The sequence below is a fragment of the Biomphalaria glabrata genome, chromosome 10 (assembly GCF_947242115.1).
Source record: "Biomphalaria glabrata chromosome 10, xgBioGlab47.1, whole genome shotgun sequence".
In the NCBI taxonomy this organism is placed as follows: Eukaryota; Metazoa; Mollusca; class Gastropoda; family Planorbidae; genus Biomphalaria; species Biomphalaria glabrata.
Genome location: NC_074720.1, coordinates 12,172,062 through 12,196,813, shown reverse-complemented (window position 1 = coordinate 12,196,813; position 24,752 = coordinate 12,172,062). Strand labels below are relative to the sequence as shown.

The 24,752-nt window shown below is 35.5% G+C and overlaps 1 protein-coding gene across 2 annotated transcripts in view; it reads left to right on the top strand.

Annotated features, from left to right (window-relative positions):
* LOC106071946 (CD9 antigen-like) overlaps positions 1 to 24,752 on the top strand; it is a 58,519-nt gene that overhangs the window by 23,994 nt on the left and 9,773 nt on the right. For both annotated transcript variants that reach the window (XM_056043271.1, XM_056043270.1), the window contains exons 2-4: positions 12,920 to 13,117; positions 16,407 to 16,481; positions 21,940 to 22,035. In XM_056043271.1, the coding sequence (XP_055899246.1) occupies positions 12,920 to 13,117; positions 16,407 to 16,481; positions 21,940 to 22,035 (369 nt within the window). The remainder of the gene's footprint in view (positions 1 to 12,919; positions 13,118 to 16,406; positions 16,482 to 21,939; positions 22,036 to 24,752) is intronic.

Sequence of the window (24,752 nt, the reverse complement as noted above, 5' to 3'; positions counted from 1 at the left end):
ACTGTGATAGTAAACCAAACGAATGTGGCCCACAAGAAATGAAAAGAGACGGTAGCTGTTACTATTTCAACGAGAAGCAGAATGAGACCGCTGAAGAAACAATAGAAGAGACCTATAGTTTGACCGAAGCTTTAGCTACAGATAAACCTGATATGAGTACCGCAACTAGCCAAACAGATCAAGACAACGTTGGGTCTGCGTCCAAGCCTGTTGCTGTGGGCCTTAAAGACTTCTGTCTATCTGCCAGTGTCTACGAGAGGAACTCGAAGCTTGATTATTGCACTCATGCGTTTGACAAGAACTGTACGTACGTAGCTATGCAAGAAGACTGTGAATGCCAAGAAATACACCAACAAGCTCTAGACCTAACAGAAGCTTGTACAGCTATCAAGGTAGGCGCGAGAAGCCCTGGTGATAGTCAAGGAATTACAATAGAAACTGATGCTGAAGTTGATGGACCTTTGCACGTTGAATGTTATCAACCTGCCCCACAGTCGAGTCCTCCAGACTCGGATGAAGGTGATGACGTGTTTGACAACTTGCCTTCAAGTGGACTTGCAGCTCATTCGCAAAGCACCCATCAAAGAATAATGCTGAAGCAACTTGTTAGATCAACAGTCTTGATGACTACAGCTATGAAATACAATGCCTTCCTATGTGCTAAGTCGCTGCCATCAGCATTGATCGACAGGAAAGCAAGACAACGACAACGACATCAACGCAACCAAAGAAATATCAAATTGAGGAGGCGGAGAAAGCGACATATGCAGAGTGCAACGTGGATGGCTCCAACAAGATCAAGATACAAACCCACCCCTTCTCCCACTGATAGACCCCCACCTGCATTTATGAAACTTCATAGCCCATGTTGTTAGAAAACAAGCCCACCACTTCTCCCACTGATAGACCCCCACCTGCACTGATGAAACTCCACAGCCCATGTTTTTAGAAAGATTCTGTCCGGAACCATCAGACCAAAGAAGAAAGCCTTAATATCAGTTGAAAGTGTGAAGCCACTAAAGAATAATTTAAGAACATTCCTCATGAGAATAGCTTGATGAAGTATAACAAAGGTTTTAGAAGAACGCTAATTAAGTCAGAAGCAAGAAGGACAGAAAAGAAGTAGTTTAAAGATGTCAGAACTGTAGTGAGTAACCATCTGTGACAGAACTGTACAAGAAGATCAACCCAACAGACATCGTACAAACCCAAAGTCAGTTGCTGTTGTAAGAAGAACATGTGAATATTGCTGTACTGTGATGAACCTGTGTATCTCTGAAGAAGCTCTGTAAAAAGATGCTGGAGAATGTAAAACTCAGCCAGTGAAGCACGAACTCGTTAGAATGCTGATGAATTTTCTCGACAAGAGTGCCCAATGTCGTCATCTGAAGATCGATGTTTCCATACCAAGATTGATGAAAACATTTGTGAGGACCTGCTGAAAAATGAGGATTTGGCTCCCATTCTTCTATGGAAAGAAGATGGACAACGGCCAGATTGCAAGAACATCTCTGAGAAGGGGGCAACCACCAAAGCTTCCTTCTTGATCGTCGATCGATTTCATCAGTATCGTGGTGAAGTAGAATCTGTTCGGGACGAACAGATCTAAGAAGGGGGCAGTGTTACAAATGAACAGTGATAGGTAGAGGTCAACGTATGACCCCGGCGAGATGACACAGCAGCGAGTGTCCTCTGGAATCTACATGTACAAACAAAGACAGGATGTGACGTGCCCTCACGTGTTGTTCCAGGGGACGAACAGATCTAAGTAGGGGGACAGTTACTAATGAACAGTGACAGATAGAGGTCACTACGTGTGACCCCAACTTGATGACACTGCAGCCGATGTTTTCTGGAATCTACATGTATAAACAAAGACAGGATGTGACGTTTCCTCACGTGTTATTTCAGAGGATACTAGCCGTGTTTGTGCAACTTTGGACAAGCGATTAGGGACTCTATATAAGCCAGAGAGTTAATGTTAAAGTCAGTCGTATGGAGTCGTATGGAGTCGTGAGTGAGCCGTTACAGTCGATACAGACTATGTAAGACGTGTGCGGCTCTGTGGAAGAGAAATGTGTACGACTCGATGCAAGTTAACTAGGGTAGAGTTAACTGGAGTGGACTACTGTCGTTAAAGTCTATACAGCGAACTACAGTGGACTTGAGCCGTTACAGTCGATACAGTCGATGTAAGACGTGTGCGGCTCTGATTCTGTAGACTTGAGTACGACTTGGTTCAGCTTTGGGAGACCTGGAGCGACACTGGGAAGTGTGTTGTTGGTCTGTTCTGTGGAATACGGCTCGATGCAAGTTGAGAAGAGAGGAATTGCAACGAAGTGAAGAGATGCAGTGCAACGAAGTATAGCTAACTGTAAACTGACAGATATTGTACAGTCTTCTACGCTACATGTTACAGTAATGTTAGATTTAATAGTCATTAAAGTTATATGAAGCTGAAAGTTGAGTCGTCAAGTTCTTTGCAGTGTTTTTATTTGTGTGTCTACTAGTACATTTAGCCAGAAGATTCAGAAATACGTAACAATATGTATATAAATAGATAAATAGACTAAGGTACGTGAAGCCATGTGTAGAGAATCAGGCGATTGGCATTGAAAGACAGCAGGAGCAAAATAAAATAATGACATGATCATTCTTCCTGATAGTTCGGCATAATATTGATTATATTGTTGATGTCCTTTTAGTTAAGAAAAAAATAATTTTGGTGACTAATTAGATCACTTAAAGCGCTAGAGGCCTTCAGTCGGTTTTGCTACATATAATCAATGATTCTTCAACTTGTGTTATTATGTATTCAATATGCATGTAATTTTTTTTCTTATATCGGAAGGACCTGGTGGGAAAAAAGGGGGGGGGTATTGAATTGTGAATCAAGTCGATGAGAAAACAAGTGCTATATAGGTTGGCGATGTTTTGAACTTATCAACACATGGAACAAATGAGGACATGGTGTCTTCACATTGAGTGCCTGAGTCCCTTCGAAAGGATCTTCGTTCATTGTACTCTTTTTTTTTTTTTTTTTTTGTAGCTGGACATAGATGTACTCTCGAAGAATTTGTAGAAAATAAACGGGACAATGCAGAGATGAAATGATCAAAATTTTCATTTGAAAGAAATGAATTTAGTTGTTATAAAATAATGTATAGCAATAGTGAATGGTGTCCCACTCCACCGCCCCCCCCCCCCCCAATTAAAAAAAATCCTAGGAAAATGGGGCAGAAGGTAAAATTTAATTCTAACCTATCGGTATCTTGTCGTAGAACATGTCCCGCAAACCTCATGCGACGCTCTGTCACAAACTCACTAAGTGTTCGACTCCCAGTTCCCATCTGTGTAACTGACTCCCCAAATCCGTCTCAGCCATTTTTGTTGAGCCACATTTAGTCTTTTCTCAATTTTGACAGACGACTTCCATGTCTCACATGCATATGTAGCAGTTGGAATGACGATTGTTTTGAGAAGGTGTATTTTTGTCTCAAGTCCAATGGCTTGGCTAGTCCGAATAGGCCACATCCTTTGGAAAATGCTCCCTGCCTTTCCTATTCGGCACGCTACATCATGGTAGGCATCTCCATCATTTGTTATGATGCTGCCAAGGTACGTGAACTTGTCCAGCTCTTCAAGCTTTGACTCGCCAAGTCTGACGGGGGGCACCCTTTGCCTTATATTCCACTCGCATAATTTTAGTCTTATCCAAGTTTATGCGGGGGCCAATTTTGGGTGCCTCTCTATCTAGGCTCTCCGTCATTTCTTGAATGTATTTATTTGTAGCCCCAAGTAGTGCAACATCATCAGCAAAGTCCAAGTCCGTCAATCGGAGTTGTTCACGCCATGGAATACCAAAGGCAGTCTGGTTCATTGCTCTCCTCATTATGTATTCGATGGCTAGGAGGAAAAGGAAGGGAGATAAGATGCACCACTGTCTCACACCTGTCTCGATGGTAAAAAAAACCTCTGTTGTTTCCTCTTCTGTTTTAATGCAGCAACTAGACTGACTGTAAAGGTGTCGTAGGACCTGGACGAATTTTTCTGGGATGCCGTATTCTCTATTTTCCATAGTGATTCTCGGTATCTTATCATTTGGTTGTAAAGTGCTGTCTTAAAATAGACAAGTCATTTGACTTAAGTGACTCTATGATTCATTGGTTGACATTTCGCCCCACTTGTCCTTAATTAGTTCTTTTCAAGCTGGTAATAAATTCAACGGAAAAAAAATATCCGGGAAACATTTCAAAGACACGTGAGTACCAACAAACAAACAAAAAAGTACCAAGCCTTGTTTTTTCTCTTTTGTTTTGCTGTACAGATGAAGAGACTTAGAAAGTATAACCTGCACATAGAAACGTAAATAGCCATTGTTAAGTTTAAAAAAACAAACACACATTGGCAATGACTGTAATAACTTAGAAAGCCTTCTTATAGAGTGTGACTATGGGTCGTTCCAAAAAGTCCGGGATTCCGATTCCTTCGTCAGATGTCCCGCCGTCTGCATCAATTAAAGGCTGGCAACTAAGGGCAGATTATCGTCCGTCATTTCAGGATGGTCGTCGCCATGAAATCATTATGTGCAGACTACTTCTCCTGGCATAGTCCAGAAGTCGCCAGTTACTGAATCAGATTAAAAGTTTGCAGGGTTGACATGCACAAGATTCTTCAAAATGAAGTTATTTAGAGAACTATGTTACTGTAATGTACTTTTATTTAATAAAAAAGAGGGAAATGAAGAACGGCGTATACTATTATCAGATTTTTTGTTTCTATTTCCACTACTAAGACTTTAAAGTCAACATCAATTTTTTTAGAATTTTTTTCTATTCATTCGCTCGTTCACATATTTTGAATCGCAGTTCTTCATGGATTTAATCTGTCATCGCTTTTAACATATAACATTACATGCATATAGAAAAACTAAGACTGAGACCTCTCTATCAATCCTTAAGAGGGAATGTGTTTTGATTACATAGACTCTATTTCACTTTAAAATAGATCTACGTTCCTTGCCTCTTATTATAACACAGTGTACAACGCTAAAACATGTCCGTATTGTCGTTTTCTGGCAAACCAGCGTATACGTGAGTACAAACAAGTCAAACAAAGTATGGCTCACTAGCAGTATTTTTGGAATCCCTGCACAACGTGGCCACGTAAAGCTAGTGATGAGATGATGGTCGAAGTGGCGGCAATGTCCAGCCAATTACTTAATGTGATTTTCCCAGACGGCCCTGTGGAATTACTATCTGTAAACTATTAATTTGTTTATTAGCATCCCTGCCTTGGCCAAGTCTCTGTGCGGGTTTATTTCCTGCGAGTCAATAGATCGCTGGTCTAGTTAGCGTCTCGAGTCTAATTACGTCCTATTTCCGTCCTGGCTCCATCCTACCTGAGTGGCTTGGATTTGGTTTTGTAGTCGTCTTTTTAGTTCTCACTGCGGTACATAGGAAAACGTGTCGTTGGGCGAATGAACTTTTTTGTTATTGTTGGACGTGAAGTCCACTGACTGAGTGAACGATCGAGACATGAAAATCTGCAAGACTTGTAGAGGATGATAGAGTTTATTTTTGTCTTGTGTGGCGCCCTAGTTACAACAAAATCGTTTTTCTTCAGTATATGTATTTAGTTTAAAATTAAATACCAGACTATAATGATGGGACATTTACGTGAAAAAGGGAAGTGAGATCTAGATCTAGATGTTAGTGTTTCATAGCATCATAGCCCCCCCCCCCCCCCCAAAAAAAAAATAAAAAAAAAATACCAAAGATACACTGCAAATGATGTCAACTGCAATTATGTCCTCGGAATTGTCTTCTGAGCAACTAAATGTTTTTGACAGTTTTGTTAAAATATAGACCTTACAATGTGACAATGACGACTTAAATGAACTAAACTCCTTAATCTTTATACTCTAGACTTCGTACAAAAAAAAATCATTGTAGTCTAGTTTCTAGTTTTAAGACATTGGTTGCGGGTTCCATTCTTTTAGAATTTAGATCATTAAGGCTGCTCTCCCTTTCACTGGCTTCAACTGACAAGAGTTTTGTTCCTAGAACTGAATAGGCCTTAGACCTTGACTTCTAATGTAACGGTATTGTACAGAGAAGCAATTCGTCTGGTTCATCTTGCACATTTCACGCACCAGTAATGTTCTTTGATCAGCTTCCCTGTAAGGTGTGCGCCAAAGATTCACTTCAACGGTGCTAAAATACTAACAAAACAAATCAATATCATTTTTTTTTTAACTTTGCCTTTTGGAATGTAAGGAAAAGCGATAATTACACTCACACAATATCATCTGGTCTAATGCTATAGTGTTATGATCATTTCGTATAGAAAACTGTCAGTTAAGGTATGATTAACTGTGTCAGCTTTTACCATAAATGCCAGTGGTTTTCATGCACCCGTACGATGCGTCAACTGATTCCATTTTTATTTATTTTTTTTAGATTCTGTGCACATTCGCAAAAAAAAAAAAATAATTAAAAAAACAAACAAACCCACACCAATGATTCGTAGGAGAAATAAAAGGGTTATTATTTTCAAAAGTTATATTTGTACCTCTTATGTTAGCCATTGGGGGCTTGGTGGCTGAATCTCAATGAAGACTGTGGGTTTCGTACTTCTTGGTACTTAGGGTGTTTAGGTCACCCCTGATCTCTGACGAGTATCTGACATTAGATAGGAAAGTAATGGCGGGGGGTCGTTGTGTTGGCCACGACACCCTCGTTAACCGTAGGCAATAGAAATATGACCTTTGCTTTTTATGTTAGTCTTACAACGTGTTAAATGAGACTTAGCGCTAGTAATAGACCTAAACTCTACGTTTAAATAGAGTTCTTTAGCATTAGCATGAACGCAGGCTAAGAAGATTGCAATGTGTTTATGTTTACCAAGAAAGAAGGACGAAGATAATAAAAACATCTTTGGGGAAACAGAGACGGAATATTGTTTTGGTAACATTGCCTTCAATTAAGGTTTTTGTTTTTCCCAATGAGTCAATATATGACCTACTAGTGATGACATAGTTAAATTACTGGAATCTGGTAGTGACTCTAATGGTAGGCAGTTAATGTTGCATAAACCCATAGCCTCATTTACTAACCAGTAACTTAGCCAAAGCTAGCAACGCTAATTGCTTTGTTCGTCCAGGAAAAGAATGTTGATTTTTAAATGAATGATTAGATTTCATTTTTTTTTTATTGAGGGTGGGTGTGCTTTATAATGAAAAGTAAATTTGCCAGAGAGACTTTCCTGAAGTTGTCAGTTATCTATGCTACAAAGGTTGTCTGCTTCCATTCAAAATGCATGACTGGTTCCCGATCCTCACAAGAGAACCTCTGCTGTAGCACAGCCTGACTGCAGGAACAAACGGAAGTCATTTCACTACACATCTGTTACATCATACTCACGCGGTGCCCTTCAACTCATCAGAGTATCACACCCTTCAGCATACCTGTTGTGGGTGTAGTCAGGGTAGTGTGTATACAAAATAAACACGCTCTCTCACATTCACAAAGTGTTGGTTTAAAAAACAACAACCACGACTAAACACAGCACATGTAGATGGAGGGTCTTCACACACAGCCACTTGGTCCATATAAGGATTGGGGGGAGGGGAGGGGTAATTTTAATAGTTTATAGAAAATCCATTCGAATGTTTTTGATGCTGTTATTTAAAAAAAAAAGTGAACTGGAAAACAAAACAAAAAAAAAATATTTTTTTCCCATCTGAAATATTTTTTAAAGTGCAAATAAAGAAATGGCAATGTCAGCAGCTCCGATGTAACAGAAAGAACAATATCTATATATGCATAAGCTTCTAAAGTAAAAGAAAAGCAGAGAACGTGTTAGTTTGTTTTTTTTTTATTTTAAGGCTTATACTAATGCGCTCCGTCTGTCTGTCTGGGTGGATTCTTTTACACTTTAATCCTCCCACTTTCCACTCCGGATCAAGACTAAGACTAAGACTAAGACTAAGACTAAGACTAAGACTGCTTTATTGATCCTTACGGAAATTTGTTGTGATTACAAGGACTCGTTTCTCATATAAAGACAACACAACAGAAAAATACACATAAATACAACAGACAACATAAAGAGTTCATTCAGCGACTACACACAGGTATCTTGGTGCATTTCATGTTCCCTGATCAATGAGTTGAAATTGTGCTCAATTATTCATTGTCGATGACAACACAGGAATCAATAATAATATTTTAAAAATAACTAATTAATTTTGTTTTAAATAGAAAGGGGAAGATAACGCTTAAATATTGTTGTTCCCCTTTCACTCAATGTAATGTTGTTTCTTAATCTATTGCGAATATTTTTGATATTTTCCTTGTTTGAAATAGTGATAAAGATGAAACTGTTAGAAAGTCTGAAGTAACAGACAGAGTCTCTCTTTCTATACATCTTTAAGCTTCTCAAGTTAAAAAAAAAACAAAATTAGAAAATACGTGCTAATTTTTTTCACGTTTAAACTTTTTTTTTAAAATTCCTCTTATAGTCTTTCAATTCCTGTTGCCACTTTTTAACATTTCGCAAAGGAGAATAAGAACAACCAGTTACGGTGCTCTTGAAGAACTGGAAAGTATCTGGAAACTAAAAAGCATCACACAATTCACTTTACACCCAGTACAAAGTCCTTCCATTCTTTGTATTTATGTGAACACGTACATTAGCTACTGAAACTCAATCTTCTGATACTGCAAACAAAACAAAAACTCTCTTGAATGATATTCAGTAGAACGAACATTAATACTGCATTATTGATCCTCCTAAGTGGAAATTTGTTTTGATGATATAAAATCTATTTCGATTTAAAACATAATAATATTTTTAAAGAAAATTAAAACACTTGACTTCCGATTTACAGAAGTGGCCTTGTTATATCCCTACTGGATTATAATTGTTTCGTTTTGCTGATGTTTGATTCTTGAAAGCAATTAAAAATTAAATACATCAGAATGTAACTAGCTAGTGTTTAATTAAAAATAATTAACAACGTTAAGTGAAAGCAGTGAACGAGACAGGATGAAAACATTAAGATTTAATTTTAAAAAGAATGATATTTAAAAGCCAACCTTATGCCAATTTCAAAGAATAGAATCCTGCTAGATCTAGACGGCAATCAGGGCCAGACTTAGGCCACTGCTACGTATGTGGCCCCGCACTTTCATAGGTCCCGCGCTATTTCTAGGCATAAATATATAATTATATATATAAATTATAAATTATTAAATTAAAACATTATAACTTATATATAATTATAGGGTTTCCGCGGCTTCCTGAATTTCCAGGGGCTCCTGAAAATCTCATGTAATTGCAAAATATACACAAAACAATGTCCTGGAAATCTCCTGAAAAATAGACTAAATTGTCATTTTGAAATGTCAATCCAATTGTCAGCTTTCATTTAATAAAAATGTATTGCAAAGACAAACGAATAATTTTCTAATTTAAAAAAACTTAATTTTGACATTATGCCTATCCCTATACCAGACTGGGTTTCGCATAGGGCCCCACAATTGTTAGGACCTGACGGCAATCAATGCTAAAATATGGTCATTATCATCTTTAACTCTTTCTCTCCGTAATTATTTACCACATTCTGGTGGAATCAACGTTGGTATCGTCAGTTAGGAGAGAAAGAGTTAAAAAAATACTTTTTGTTTTCTTTCCTTTAAACCTATTCATAGAAACATGGATCTAAGAGTTTTATCTTGTACACAAACACATGTGTGTTCCTCTTCATTTTCCCTTTCCCTTTCCATTTTTTGTTTGTTTGTTTCTTCTTTGGAAATAAATGGATTCCCTTCTCCGCCCCCTCCAAATTTCCTTCTTTTAAAAAAAAAAAACTTTTTAATGTTTTTGTTATATACCTAGACTTAACTAGACGTGCCATCTGTAGACACATCTTGTGGAACTCTTCGTAAATACTTGTTTTTACCTTCCTCACGCCCTCCCCCACTTCTCTCTCTCTCTCTCTCTCTCTCTCTCTCTCTCTCTCTCTCTCTCTCTCTCTCTCTCTCTCAACGTTTCTACTTATCATTTTTTAAAGCAACTTCCAAAATTACTCAGCTCCATCTCTGCGGCTTAACCCTAGTGAGCTCATTTTAGTTGGGAATCTTTGCTTCAAAGTGGCAGTTCAAGAAATTCTACGAATGCCCGCCCCGCTTAATTCTGAAATACACACACGCGGTTTAACCTTAACGTCGCTATTGACCCCTTTGGGAATGTTTCACCTGGATACTTTTTTCCCCAGTGGCATTAACAGCACTAATCATTTTAATATGCTGTTGTGACTATTTAATACCAGTATTTAAAGGGGGTAAAGAGTTATCGATAATTAGCGACACTCGTGACTCACTCTGAGTTTAGGAACGTTTTGAAGGTTGTATACATTTAATGATGTCAGAACAACTTCCGTTATTACATGCTATGGCGGCTCATTACATGATACGGTATGACAGTACTTTTTTTTTTTTGAGACAGTTTCATTCACCTGAATGTTAGTGCACACATCAGTGACCGATGTAGTAAAACATACCAGCACTCACACAAAATCCATCAACATAAACGCAGGTTTTTCATTATTTACCATCATGAACATTAACCACCGCCACAGGCATATTAAGCTTTTTTTTTCCCTATATCTACCATCATATTTACTAAACTTACACCAACAACACAGACGCGTACCAGCATTCACACACTAGTGAACGATTACCAACATACCAAAATGTAATCACACATTGACTTGCCGTCATATCGAAAGAACTGTACCTCAACATTAATTGTCTGTATACGTACTACGTCTAAATATATATACAGACGCACCCAAAAAAAATATGCAGATCGGCAAGGTCAGGCTCTCGAATATGACTTATTAGTTCACATTTGAAGCTGATGATTTGCCAGTGCCTTTTGTGCCAAATATTTATGTCTTCCAATATTTGGCATCCTTCCTGGCACGTGCAGTTCTCTCCTGCCTCCACCGTGGCCTCCAGTGTACCCACCCGCTGAGACAACAATCTCAGGTATGGTGAAATTCGCAGGTAAAAAAAAGTTTGTAGGTATAGACTGTGTTTAATTGAATTCCCCCAGTCCCCCCCCCCCTTTTAACATTTTTTGTCTACCTTTCCGAGATGTATCTCCTGTAAAGGGAATATTATGTCGTGCTGATTTCAAGCGTGCGGTCTGTACCAGGCTTTAAAAAAAAAACAACGAAGCTTGACAATTTAATACTTTTGTACATTATTCGTTTCATATTTTTATAAGCTTTGTTTTCAACTTGTATTCTTGTTTGGTCGCTCTGTCGTTTGTGATTAAATCTTAATATCGATTTTTATTTTTTTGTTTGATGTTGACGTCCAGCTACCTAATAGCATAAAAATTTCCTTCTCTAGATATCGAGCTAAGAACTAACTAGTGCATTTAAGAAGTACAGTCGATAGCACATTATGTTGTTTATATTAGGGGAAAAAACGCACAATCATACCAGAAAGACAGACAGAAAGAGTTGTTATAAGCTTTGTTTAAAAAAAAAAAGCTATATTTCACAAATTCAAGTAGCCATGCCTTGTCATCTAAATACGATGGAGAACTAGATCTGCCTTCATTTGTTTTTTATGTATTGTATGTATATCGAGTCTAGACTGAAGTCTCAATTACTTGTTCAATTAATGCCTCAGGGATACATTAATACATGAGTAGGTATTCACTTACTATTAAACTAAAATGACATTGACGGTGCTAGACTAGATGCATGGCGCGTAGGACGTCATCTTCTTCTCTTTTGAAGTAACGTTTGTATTATATAAGGAGATTATTAATTGTTGAGTCACCTGCTTATCAGAAACATTCAGCGCGGGAAAATAAACACATTACCGTTTCTTGGGGCTGGAGAGAATACATAAATGCAAATATGTAAATAACAAGAGGTAGCTTCAAATCTTCAACTGTTGGTAAATCGCAGCCGGTATGCAACCAAAATCAGAAACTGATTCCGCTTAGATGTAAACTAATGCTTAGATTCTAGACAGCACTATGTTTGGACGTGTAAGAAAGAAGCAACAATGACTAGTGGAGTTTTAAAGCCTCTATTTAACATGAAGAAACTGTATCTCATATTCTTTTCGATTGTTCCAGACTGATTTCCATCTTGACTTTCTGAGAAGCATCAAGTTCAATAATGAACATATAAGGTGAACTAACGTGCGTCCAATACGCAGAGCCGGATTTATTTATAGGCAGCACAAGCTTAAAGCCTCAAGAAATATTTAGCACTGACTTAATATCTGGACTTAATAAGGCGCTAAAAGGGCCCCATATCTCTAGTAGTTTAGGCCTTTTCAAGTCTAATACGGAACTGCAAATACGCACATCAGCAGAGTTACTATCCAGGGCTTTTGCCTGAGATGATTTTGTCTTAGTTCACACTGTGAAATACAAAGAACAAGTATTTTTGAAAAAACGTTTGTAATTTATAAGATAAGATTCATTCAATGTGTTGAAATATGTCTTTAAAAACACCAAGAATGATGAATAAAAAATGAGGAATTTAAACTGCAAAACATTAAACCATTATTTATTTACTTTATTTGACTGAATTACAAAATAAAATAAAGGCAAAAAAAACAAGGAACTTTTTTTTTATAAGAAATATCCTCTTAATCCAGTCTACTACATACTGTATTTTTTGTTTGTCCATATTTAGATCTAGATTTTAGATATTAAAATCAGACTTATTGGCTGTAAACTAAATTGAGATCTTTTGATATCTAAATTTAGATCTACACCTACATACATTTTATTTCCAGTTAAATTACTTTCACATTTCTGCATGCACTTCTTAGTTCTAGGTTGTAGTCTAATTGTACATTTTTGTTTTCCAATCCAGTTGTTGGGCTGTGCCATTCTTGGTGTTGGAATATGGCTCAGAGTGGACGAAAATGCTGCTTCCTATTTGAAGGACTCCCATATAAATTACTTTCATACAGCTGCTTATATTCTAATATCTGTGGGCTTTGTCATCATGGTAGTCGGCTTTTTGGGATGTTGTGGTGCTATCAGAGAGAGTCAGTGCATGCTTGCCTCAGTAAGTTTTTCTTGAACCTAACAATATATTTAGATTAAGTTTCCTTGAAAAAATGATGGTTAATTCTTTTAGTTAAAAGCAAGAATAAAAGGAAGCATACAAATATGTTTTTTTTTCTTTACAGATTGAAATAATCATATTAGGAAATAAGTTAGAGTTAATAAGTAATAATTATTAAATTTTCTTCTTCATCGTTCTCATTGTTATGTTGGAGTGTTCATATGACTAGACCAATACATGAGATGAACTGCGCAGTGGTTTCCAAATCAGGGAGCTCTCCATATAGTTTTCTTTCTATTGGGGTGATTTGGGGCCAATGTCTTATACGGGCCTCTTGGTAGAGAGAGCAGTTTTGGAGGACGTGGTCGGCATTTTCTGGTGATACTCCACATGGGCAGATTTCACTGGTTCCAATTTTGAGCTTCCGGAACATGTGTTGTCGCATTCTGTTGTGTCCGGTCCTGAGTCGAAAGATTAGACGCTGGTCTTGTCGGGATAGCTTATAGTAAGCATCATCTTTCTTGTGATTTGGATGGGAGCTCGTCCATTTCTCATTTATTTTATCTACAATTAATTTCTTCATTTCTTCTGGATAGAGAGCAGAGTTTACTTGTGAGTTTGTTCTCCCACTCTTGGCGAGTGTGTCAGCCTTCTCATTTCCTGCTAGTTGTATGTGAGCTGGTATCCATTGAATGACAGTTTTTTTGCTGTTGTGGTTGAGCTTTGTGAGTGCTGTTCTGAGGTTTTTAATATAAGGGGAATCAGAGTTTTGCAGGCTTTGGAGGGTTGTTTTTGCGTCTGTTAGAAAGACAATCTGACTGTGAGGGGAACTTGGATGATTTGCTAGCATGGTAGCAGCTAGTGCTAGTGCTTCCCTTTCTGCTCTGTGACTGTCAGAGAGCTCTCCAGTTGCAAAGGATTTTTCTAGTTTTCCTCCATCTGGCCATTCGATAAGTATTCCAGCTCCTCCATTTGTGGTGGCTTTATGGGATGAGCCATCCGTGTAAACTCTGATCCACTGATTGCTAGGGTAATTGGTATGTAGAAAACAGTTCACTATTTCCTTGAGCTCTGTTGGTCTGTAATCAGATTTTCTTTTTATGTTTTCAATATGGTCCCTTATAGTAGGAAGAGGGCTTTCGTCCCAGGGTGGAGATTCATTATAGTGTATCGAGGATTCCAGAGTAATTTTTTCAAGTTGGTGTTTCTTTTTTAGGTTTAGAGATTCCTGTATGAAATTGGTCCTTTTGAGACGGTTTTTTGTGCCAGTTTTGTGGATTTTTGTTCTGAGTGGGTGCCTCTCCAAGGTTTCCAATTTTGTGAATTGGGAAAGGATTTTTATTTCTCTTCTTTCATCCAGAGAGATCAGGGCAGCGGTTTCCTCCATAGCTCTTATGGGTGTTGTTTTGATTGCTCCTGTCATTATCCTTAGACCAATATTTTGAACCTTGTCTATTTTTCTAAGGTTGGTTTGGGCTGCTGAGCCCCATGCTGTGGCACCATATTCTAGTACAGGTCTTACATAACTGGTATAGGTCTTTTTCAGGATGTTGTGATTTGCTCCCCAATCTGTGCCAGCTAATTTTTTCAAGAGGGATAGTCTCTGGATGCCTTTACTCTGTGTTTTATCTATTTGGTTTTTCCAGGTTAGTCTCGGGTCATAGGTGACTCCAAGATAAGTAGGGCTGTCATTTTTTTCTAAAGCTTCCTTATCTAATGTTAATTTTATTGTTTGTTGTTTTGTTGACAGTGAGAATATGGTATATGTTGTCTTTTTTGTGTTAATGGACATGCCCCAGTCTTTGGACCAATTATTGAGTTTATCAAGAGCATCTTGTAATCGAAATTTCGATGTTCCTAAATATTCTTCTGTGCTAATTAAGGCAAGGTCATCTGCATACATGCTTATACAGACTTATCTTGCTAAATAAACCTGAGGACAAACCAACCTTTTTTTCAAGAGCCTGGCTAACATCAACCACTCCAGATCTAGCCTTTGCAACAGACAACTTATCCAAAAAGTGCACTAGAGAAGTTGCAGACCAGCTAGCCACCAGCGACCACAGACCCATATTGATCAGTATCGATACCTCCTTCAAAATATCAGAAAACTCCACCATCCCCAGATGGAACTACAAAAAAGCCAACTGGCACCTATTCTCAAAGCTCACAGACCTATATACAACTTCAATAAACTGCAAAACAAATCAGGTTAATAAGTCATTCTCAGCTTTCTCCAAAGCAATACTCCTAGCAGCTAAGGAATCAATTCCTAGAGGAGCAAGAAAAGATTATATCCCCAACTGGTCTGATCACCTTCAACAACTCCACAATGCCACTATTGAATTATTAAATACATTGCACCACAAACACAAAGCTATGGTGTCTATTGAGCTGTCATCCTCCCTACATTGCTTTATACCTTTGAAACGTTGACAGTGTATAAAAAACATGAAAAAAAAACTCAGCCATTTCCACCTGACATGTCTATGAAGAATACTAAATGTTAAATGGCAAGAAAAAATACCAGATACTGAAGTCCTTCGAAGAGCAGGCCTGCAAAGAATCAACACAATCCTGATGCAGTTCCAGCTGCAGAATAGAAGACCACGGCATCCCTAAATGACTCCTGTATGGCCAATTAAGAGGAAAGCAAGCGTTCATAAGAAGGACAAAGAAAACGCTTTAGGGACACCCACAAAGCTTTTCTATAAACCTTCAGCATTGACCCAGCCACCTGGGAGACAGAAGCACATGACAGAGCATCATGGTGTCTGCGCTGTGAAAACTGGTACACAAATTGCTGAGTAAAAGAGAACAGCGCTGGCAGAAGAAAAGCACCAGAGAAAAAAAGCAAGGCCAGTGACATTTATCTCCAGCTGGAATAACCTGCCCAGTGTGCAGCCAAACATTCCAAGCTCACATAGGTCTCACCAGCCACATGAGGAGGCACTAAACCCCAGTGCAAAGCCCTCATGCAGCACTCTGGATGACAAATTGGCCATCATCAAACCATGATGGATGAACTATATTAAATACATTGTTTAAAATTGTAGGGAGATGTGTCTGATCTAGAAACTACTGCTCATTTGATCTTAACTCTCCAACATAAATATAAGAACATCAAAAAAGATTATCTTTTCTTTTGTCTTTTTAATATTATTTGATGTTGCTCAGATTATCATATATTTTACCACCTTTTCTTTTCATTTCATTATGTATTATTTTAATTAATTATTTTTTTTGTGTAATAAAATAATCAAGTTTTTTAATCCATTTTTATCCATAGTTTTTCATCTGCCTTTTCGTCATTTTCGCTGTTCTCCTTGGTTGTGGAATCTGGGCTGCTGTTGCTAAGGATCAAGTAAGTATACAGGCAATAGACCAACATTTGCTAATTTAATATTTATTGGCCTGTTTTATGTTTTCTATATTATTATAATTTTAATATTAGTATTTAAATACAAATATCGTTGGAATGATTATTATTATGCAGTTAAATTTTAAGTCGTACAAATTATAATTTTATGATGAAAGAATAACATTATGAGAAAAAATTGTCTGTAAAGTGATAAAGAAAGTAGCTTCAAAACATTAAAAACAAGATTTTAGAGAGAGTTTGTGTTATCACACTGTCAAATCCATATCTGATCCGCCTATTTGCAAGGAATATTCAAGACATGATTTTCTTGATTGTCAAGAGTAATAATGTTATAAAAACTCATTTGGCGTAAAAATTTTGTTTTTTTCTTCTAGTTTCTGAGATCTGAGTGTGACAGACGGACATTTTGCACAAACCTATTAGCGTCTTTATCTTATCTTATATAATACAGACGTTAGTTCAAAAAAGAAGATGATTACGTCCTACGATTCCCCCTTATGGGGGCTGCTAAAAAAAATAAATTTTTACATAATGTAACAAATATATAAAAAGATAGATCTAGTTTTGGCTTGTGCAGTTGGTGTGACTTAAATTAATATATTTGTAATGTTACATAAAATGGAAACTTCCATAACCAAAAACTCACTTAGCTTTTGCAAGTGTCAAGTGGCTTAGTGAAAGGTGTACTAGTTTACTTCCAATTAAATTCAATTCATCAGTTCTTTCAATAAATACATTTTTAATGCATTGAATTGTTGTAGACCTACTTGGAGATGCTATAAAAAAAAAAGTAAAGTACCCCCTTAAAGACCCTTCGATTTATAGGGTTGTATATATATATATATATATATTATGTAAGTGGACTAAGGGGTGTCTTAAAATCTCGAAATTCAAAATCCTAGTCTTCACAGTGATTCAAACCTGAGACCCCTGGGTTTGGAAGCCAAGCTTTTTACTACTCAGGCACTATGCCCCATTGCAGACACTTTTTATTGCACATTGTATTCAAAATAATGAAAGTTTCACTTATCATCACTTTTTATCTTCTGAGTTACATCATTTTTTGTTTAACCATTTAAGGTCACTCAGTGTGACAACCAGCCTCGCACCTTTTAAAGTAACATTTTTTAAATTGAACCTGAGACTTTAAATGCACACACTAGCGTGCATTCCTATACAATATGCTATATTCCTTTCCTGAATGTGTGCTGTATTCCTTTTAGTTGGTTATGCAAATTTATTGTACGTTGCTACAAAATCTATCTTCATATAAAGTTTACTATTGTGGATGAAGTATTAGGAGGTTCTCTATTTAATTATCCTTCTTTTAAGCTGATATATATGCAGATTCACCTAAAAGTCCTCAGAGTCTTGTTTTTCAATCACTGTCCTTGTGTTAGTGAACTATGATCAAAATGATAAAATTAATAAGAATTTAATTGAATTGGAATATAAACATTTAAGTTATTTCTGATTTCTAAAGCTGCCACTTAACAAGGGTATTATGTGGCCAGAACAAAGACCAACCATCTTAACTTTCCACAAAAATCATCATGTAGCAATTAGAGTTGAGTAGTCTCAGAGATATTTCAAGGCTCCAAAATCTGAAAATCCCAGTCATTTCCAATCAAACTTGCAGCCCTCAGTTTAGATTCCAAGTGCTTTACCAGCTTACGTCATCTGTCCCATGGACATAACATAAAGGATTAAGTTAGATTGTGCATTTTACTTTGATAAACAAGAATCCATTTGACAATCAATGAAGAAACTAATATTAAATAAAACAAGATTACAAAGAGAGTTTGTGTTACACAAACTCAGAGGCGGCCCCCGACGAAGTCGGATCCCTGTCGGATCTGCATATTCGCAAATAATATTCAAGAGGTGATTTAATTTTGATGTAAAATGTTTTACACGTTTCGGGTGTTCCTTCAGAGTTGAAGATAATTACTTCCTAGTCCAAACCTCCCGCAGGACGACGGGGGATGGGAGCGGGCAGGGTTTGAACCCTGGGCCATCCATAAATCTGAACGACAGTCCAGCGCGCAAACCGCACGACCAGGCAGCCATCCGATGGTCAAAAGTAATAATGTTTCAAAGATTCATTTGCCGTAAATTTAAATTTAAATTTAATAAAAAAATAGTAGATTAGTTTTAGTATATTAAAACATTACAATATTGATCAAAACGTTTGGAAATGAAAATCTACACTTTTTTTTTACACTTTAAGTTTAGAAATTGAAATTCTACATCTTAATCTAGTCTATTTTAGTCTAAACTAGATCTAGAAATTCTAGATCTAGACTCTAAAATAATTTTAATTAGAATATAAATCCAGATCTAGATATACTGTAATAAAAATCTAGATCTAGTTTAAAAAATCTAGATTAGATCTAAATCAAGATATCATTCCTTTTTTAAACGCGAGTCACATAACGAGGCTTAATAAACATTACTATACCGAGTTCTTTTTTCATTTCATTTGAAGAATTAATTCCATATAACGTCAGAGGGAAAAAAAACCACTACGTCACACGGCCTAGCTAGACTAAAAATCGCCTTCATCTATAAGAGCCATTTATCGAGTGTTCATGGACTTTGGTGCACCGAGTGCGTTCTTTAAGCATTTCATTTAAAGAATTCATTCCATATGACGTCAAAGGAAAAAAAAACACTACGTCACACGGCCTAGCTAGAATAAAAATCGCCTTCATCATTACGAGCCTTTTATCGAGTGTTCATAGACATTGGTGCACCGAGTGCGTTCTTTAAGCATTTCATTTAAAGAATTCATTCCATATGACGTCAAAGGAAAAAAAAACACTACGTCACAAGGCCTAGCTAGACTAAAAATCACCTTTATCAACACAAGCCATTTCTCGAGTGTTCATAGACATTGGTGCACCGAGTGCGTTCTTTTAGCATTTCATTTAAAGAATTCATTCCATGTGACGTCAAAGGAAAAAAAAACACTACGTCACACGGCTTAGTTAGACTAAAATATGTTTTCATTAATACAAGCAATTTTTTCGAGGGTTAATAGACATTGGTGCACCGAGTGCGTTCTTTTAACATTACATTTAAAGAGTCCATTCATATGACGTCAAAGAAAAAAAAATTCCATTACCTCACAATAGGCTAGTACCGGTACCATAAAAAAAAAATGTCTTTATTTACACAAGATATTTAACGAGGGTTCATAGACATTGGTGCACTGAGTTCTAATAGAATTTATTTAAAAAGGATCAAAGCCGCATTGTTTTTGCGTTTTGTCTGTCAGTCGGTCTGTCCGTCATCTTGATATAAAAAAAAAAAAACTAAAAGTTATTAAAAATTGATTAACCTTTATTTTACGTTTCAAAACATCGCAATAATTTTTAGGTATGAACACAATTGAAAAGTTTATATAATAGATTGTTCCGGATGTTTGTATAAATAGTAAAAGAAAAAGAGAATTTCAGATAAATGTAATACCGTTAATTAAATTTTTTGGATGGTCTCGTATAAAAATTAGATGTACTACAGCCACGTGGAGAGATTTTCATACCTTACTTTGGTGTTTGGATTCTGTTTTCCTTAAAAATCGGAACATAATATTAACGATAATTAGATTTTTTAATGTTTTAGGTAGAAAGTTAAATGTACTGTAAGAGAGTAGTGAGTTAAAATATTTTTCATAAAAATCTGTAAAAACATTATTTCGTAAATGAGAAGATTATTTGTTTATTAATTAGAAGAGGGAGTTCAAACAATTATTTGGCGTTAGTAGATTTTTAAATAAATTCGGAAATTTCTGGCGACGACTTGTAAGAAACAAAATCCGGAACTTTCTTTATCGATTACAAAACTTCTATGTTATGTTTTACAAGAAAATTAAATGTCTAAAAAGTAATTTTCAGTAATCAATTCTAGTAAATTACTTTTTTTAAAAGCCTTATGCGATTTCAAACAATCATTAGGCATAATTCATGTTTTATAAAACAATATCCGGAACATTTTTACACTTAATGAAATATAAGTCAGTATAGAGATTATGATTTAGCATTAATATGCTATTTACATAAAAAACGGAACAATATATTATTGATAATGTGTTTTTGCAACGTTTAAGCATGGAAATTGAATGTAATATAAGTTAGAAGAGCAAACAAACATTTGTTGGCGTTGATTAGTTTTGCACAAAAAAATCCGGAACAATAAATTTTAGATACTTAAAACTATTGAGATGTTATGGGAGGAACATTAAAGGGTAAATCAGATTTTCAATAGCTTTTAGAGTTCTAGTTTTTTAAATCTAATCGTGACGGACAGACCGACCAACAGAAAAAACGCACAAAAATAAGCTTCTTTTATTCGGATGGGGGCACTAAACAAAAAATAAATAAAATCTGATTTTTAAAAAAAGTTTAAGGAATTGGTTTAGCACCTGATCATGTTGCGACGTTATGCTACTGCACGAAAATCGCTGCATAAAAAGTCCATTTAAAAAAATGTGCGTGATATTTACATACAAAGTGCATTATTAGCCTTTATAAACAAACAGAAATGTTTTCTTTTAATTTTAGCAGCTAGTTGACCAGAAAAAACGTCTTTAACTATTATTTGTATTTGTTGTAAACATTTCCTGTACATTTTAAAAATATATTTGACTTAGTGATACTGAAAATACACAAAAATTGTCCATCTTTGTTAGCATATTGTAACATTGCCTCCCTTACATTTACGTAATTGTTTTAGAATTGGTGTATTTTTATGAAAAAATCGCTTGCATAATTAATTTTATAAATTAAACGGTTTGCTTTTAGAAAACCAAAAGTAGCCGTTGCACCTAAACTTTTCAAGCCGGATTTAATGATGAAATAATATTTTTCATATCTCTTCTAGTTTTCGAGATCTGAGTGTGACAGACGGACAGACGGACATTTTGCACAAACCTAATAGCGGCTTTTTCCCCTTACGGGGGCCGCTAATAAATGAAATGGACAAGCTCTCATCCAAATTACAAGAAAGATGATGCCTATTATAAGCTATCTCAACAAGATCAACGTCTAATCTTTCGACTCAGGACCGGACACAACAGAATGAGACAACATATGTACTGGAAGCTCAAAATTGGAACCAGTGAAATCTGCCCATGTGGAGTGTCACCAAAGAATGCCGACCATGTCCTCCAAAACTGCTCTCTTTACCAAGAGGCCCATACAAGACACTGTCCCCAAAATACCTCAATAGAAAGAAAACTATATGAGAGCTCTCTGGTTTGGAAATCATTGTGCAGTTCATCTCATACATTGGTCTAGTCATCTGAATTCTCCAACATAAAAAAAAAATGAGAACGAAGAAGAAGATTTGACAATCCCCTTTTGAAAGTGGTAATAACAATTGTTAGAACCATTTAGTAGTGGTACCAAATCATTTTGTTTTTAAAATTTATTTTTAGGTAAAAGATACCCTTGAAAAATTTCTGGAGGATGGTGTTAACCAATATTATAAAGATGAAAATAAAAGACGATACATGGACTACATTCAGACTGATGTAAGTATAAAATTATAAAATTAGATTATCACTAGCTAAACAAAAATGTTAGTCATATAGTTACAAAGTCATAGGCCCTAATCTGTCTAGTGGACTTCTCTTACATTCACTGTATATTGCTTAGGGTCCTGGAAATGGAACTACAAATAGGATAACTATATATCTAATAGACTGGAATTCAGTTAAATTATCTTTCCTAAAAGAATTCCTTTTACCTGTGAAGTGGTGAAAACAAAAATTTGAATTCTCTAGATACAAAGTTTAATTTTTATATTTTAAGTAATTCCTTTAAAAAAATATTTTAAACAATTTAAAGATATAAGTTGATATAATCTATATAAAATTGTAACAAATTTTGATTAAACCTCTTACAATACATACATCAAGTTGACCAAGCCTAAGTTTTTATAGAAACTAAATTTGTTTCACTGCCCAGAGCTCTAGCTGGTAAACTACCTCAAGAATCTAGTACAGATAACCTTTGGATTCTGGAACCAAAACAGAAATAAATCTTTTAATATATTTTTTTAAATTCTGAAAACAAAGATTTTAATCATACAGAATAATTTCTTTTCAGATGTATACATTTTTTAAAATTTGTCAAAAATAATTCTTTTAAAAAATGTATTTAACTTTTTTTTTTTTTACAAAGAAAGCTTATGTTAACTTTGGTACAAATCTTGTACCAGTACACATTATTTCTTCTACTTTCTATTCTCGGATCTTGTGGATGACCACACATGAATTGATGAAAAATAAAACAACAATTATTTGATCAGTCATAATTAATTATTTTTTTAACAGAGACACTACTAGCCAAGGTGAGATAAACCTTGTGTATAGAATTAGATCGTCAGCTAAAAATTTTAAACTAACAAAAGATAACCATAAAATCTTTTATTTGTATAAGTACTTATAAAGTTCAATGGTTAGTGTGTTCGACTTCAATCATGGAGTCTTGAGATCTCAATCTTGAATTCATACTCTTATTTTTTTTTTATTGCTTTTGAAAAGGCAGCATGGAGATACCCCCTCCTCCACTGATTCACAATATTCACACGACCGTAGCGCACTGAGTATGCTTTAAGCATTAAAGTTGTGCTAAATAAAAACAATGATAAAAATATTTCAATTGCACACATTTATTATTGTTGGTCTAGATCTATTTAAAATTAATTACATGATTGATTAAAAAAACTGATACAATTACACTTAATATACACTTTGAATTTTAAAAAGTATTTTTTTGTTTTAATTGTTTTATGCCATATTTTTTATAAAGGGAATACCAAGGCCTTGCATTTGATTCTTTAATTGCTTTACAAAAATCAATATTGCTTTTCTTAGCTGCTTCGGATATGTCATTTAACAGAAATTTTCTCTCAATGCTTCTAGAAATCCTTAGTTCCTTAAATGGCTTGGATTTCTACCTTCAAAATTGGCAAAAATATTCAGAGTTAAAACTGTTTTCTGGACAGTGTAACAATTTAAGTGTTCTTATTCTAGAAAATAGATCTAAAAACAGTCATTTAAGAGGAATGAACTGAATGATTTGTGTTTATACCCCTTGAAAAGCAAATAAAAATAGCCAAAACTAATGTAAACAGATAAAGACTCGACACTGTAAGAACTGCTAAATTATAATAAATATTCCATAATGTTTTCTTGAAAATCAACTGTACACTGTAGAGCCTAAGTAGAAATACCAGCCATAATTCCTGGAATACAATTCATTGACCAACTACTACTGCAGTAGATAAGTCTGTAAGCTAAAGAAATGTTCCAAGAAAATTATCTACATCTACATTTTCACCTACATAGATTGATCAGTGGGCTCAATATGGGTAAAAGTAAATGGATTGATTTAATTGCTAGAGGAAATGAGCTTTAAACTGTTACTAGAGTGTGAAGCTATTAGACAGATATCTGTTAACTGACAGCTAACAAAAACACTTAAATTTTCTCTTTGCTCTGATATAAATTTATCTTGTGCTTTGTCAGTCTCTACCTAACAAGTAGTATACAATAAATACAATAAATGTTAAATTGGCAATGGAAGGCATTCTAAACTATAACCCAAGAGGTTTCCATACAGAAACTAATTTTAGATCATTAACCAAACATGAATAAAATAAAGTAAAAAAAAAACAACACAAACCATACTACTCACAGTAAGACTTAATCAGCTGCTTCCATCTTAAACATGAATATATATTATTTGTACATCTTAAGCCATCAATATACACACCAATCATGCAATTATCTTTGTATTTTCTTTTAAATTGAGTGAATTTTAATCTTTTTGCCATTTCTTCTGATTTTTAACGTCATCTTATCTTCTTATCTTATCTTATATAATACAGACGTTACTTCAAAAAAGAAGATGATTATGTCCTACGCGTCATGCATTCAGTCATTCATATTAACCAATGACTTAAATTCTGCCAAGTCACCGGTTTTCCTGGCTAGCTCAGGCAACCATTCCATGCTCTAATAGCACTAGGGAAGAAGGAGTATTTGTACAAATTTGTCCTAGCATATGGGATGAGGAATGTGCCTTTATCTTTGTGTCTTTCTGAGTATTTAATTAAATTTTGTTTTTGTATTTGAAGATTATGGTTCGGTGTTTTATATATAATTGCTACTTTACTTTTGAGTCTTCTGTCCTGAAGGCTTTCTAAATTTAGTGATTTTACTGAAGGTGTTACTCTAGTCCA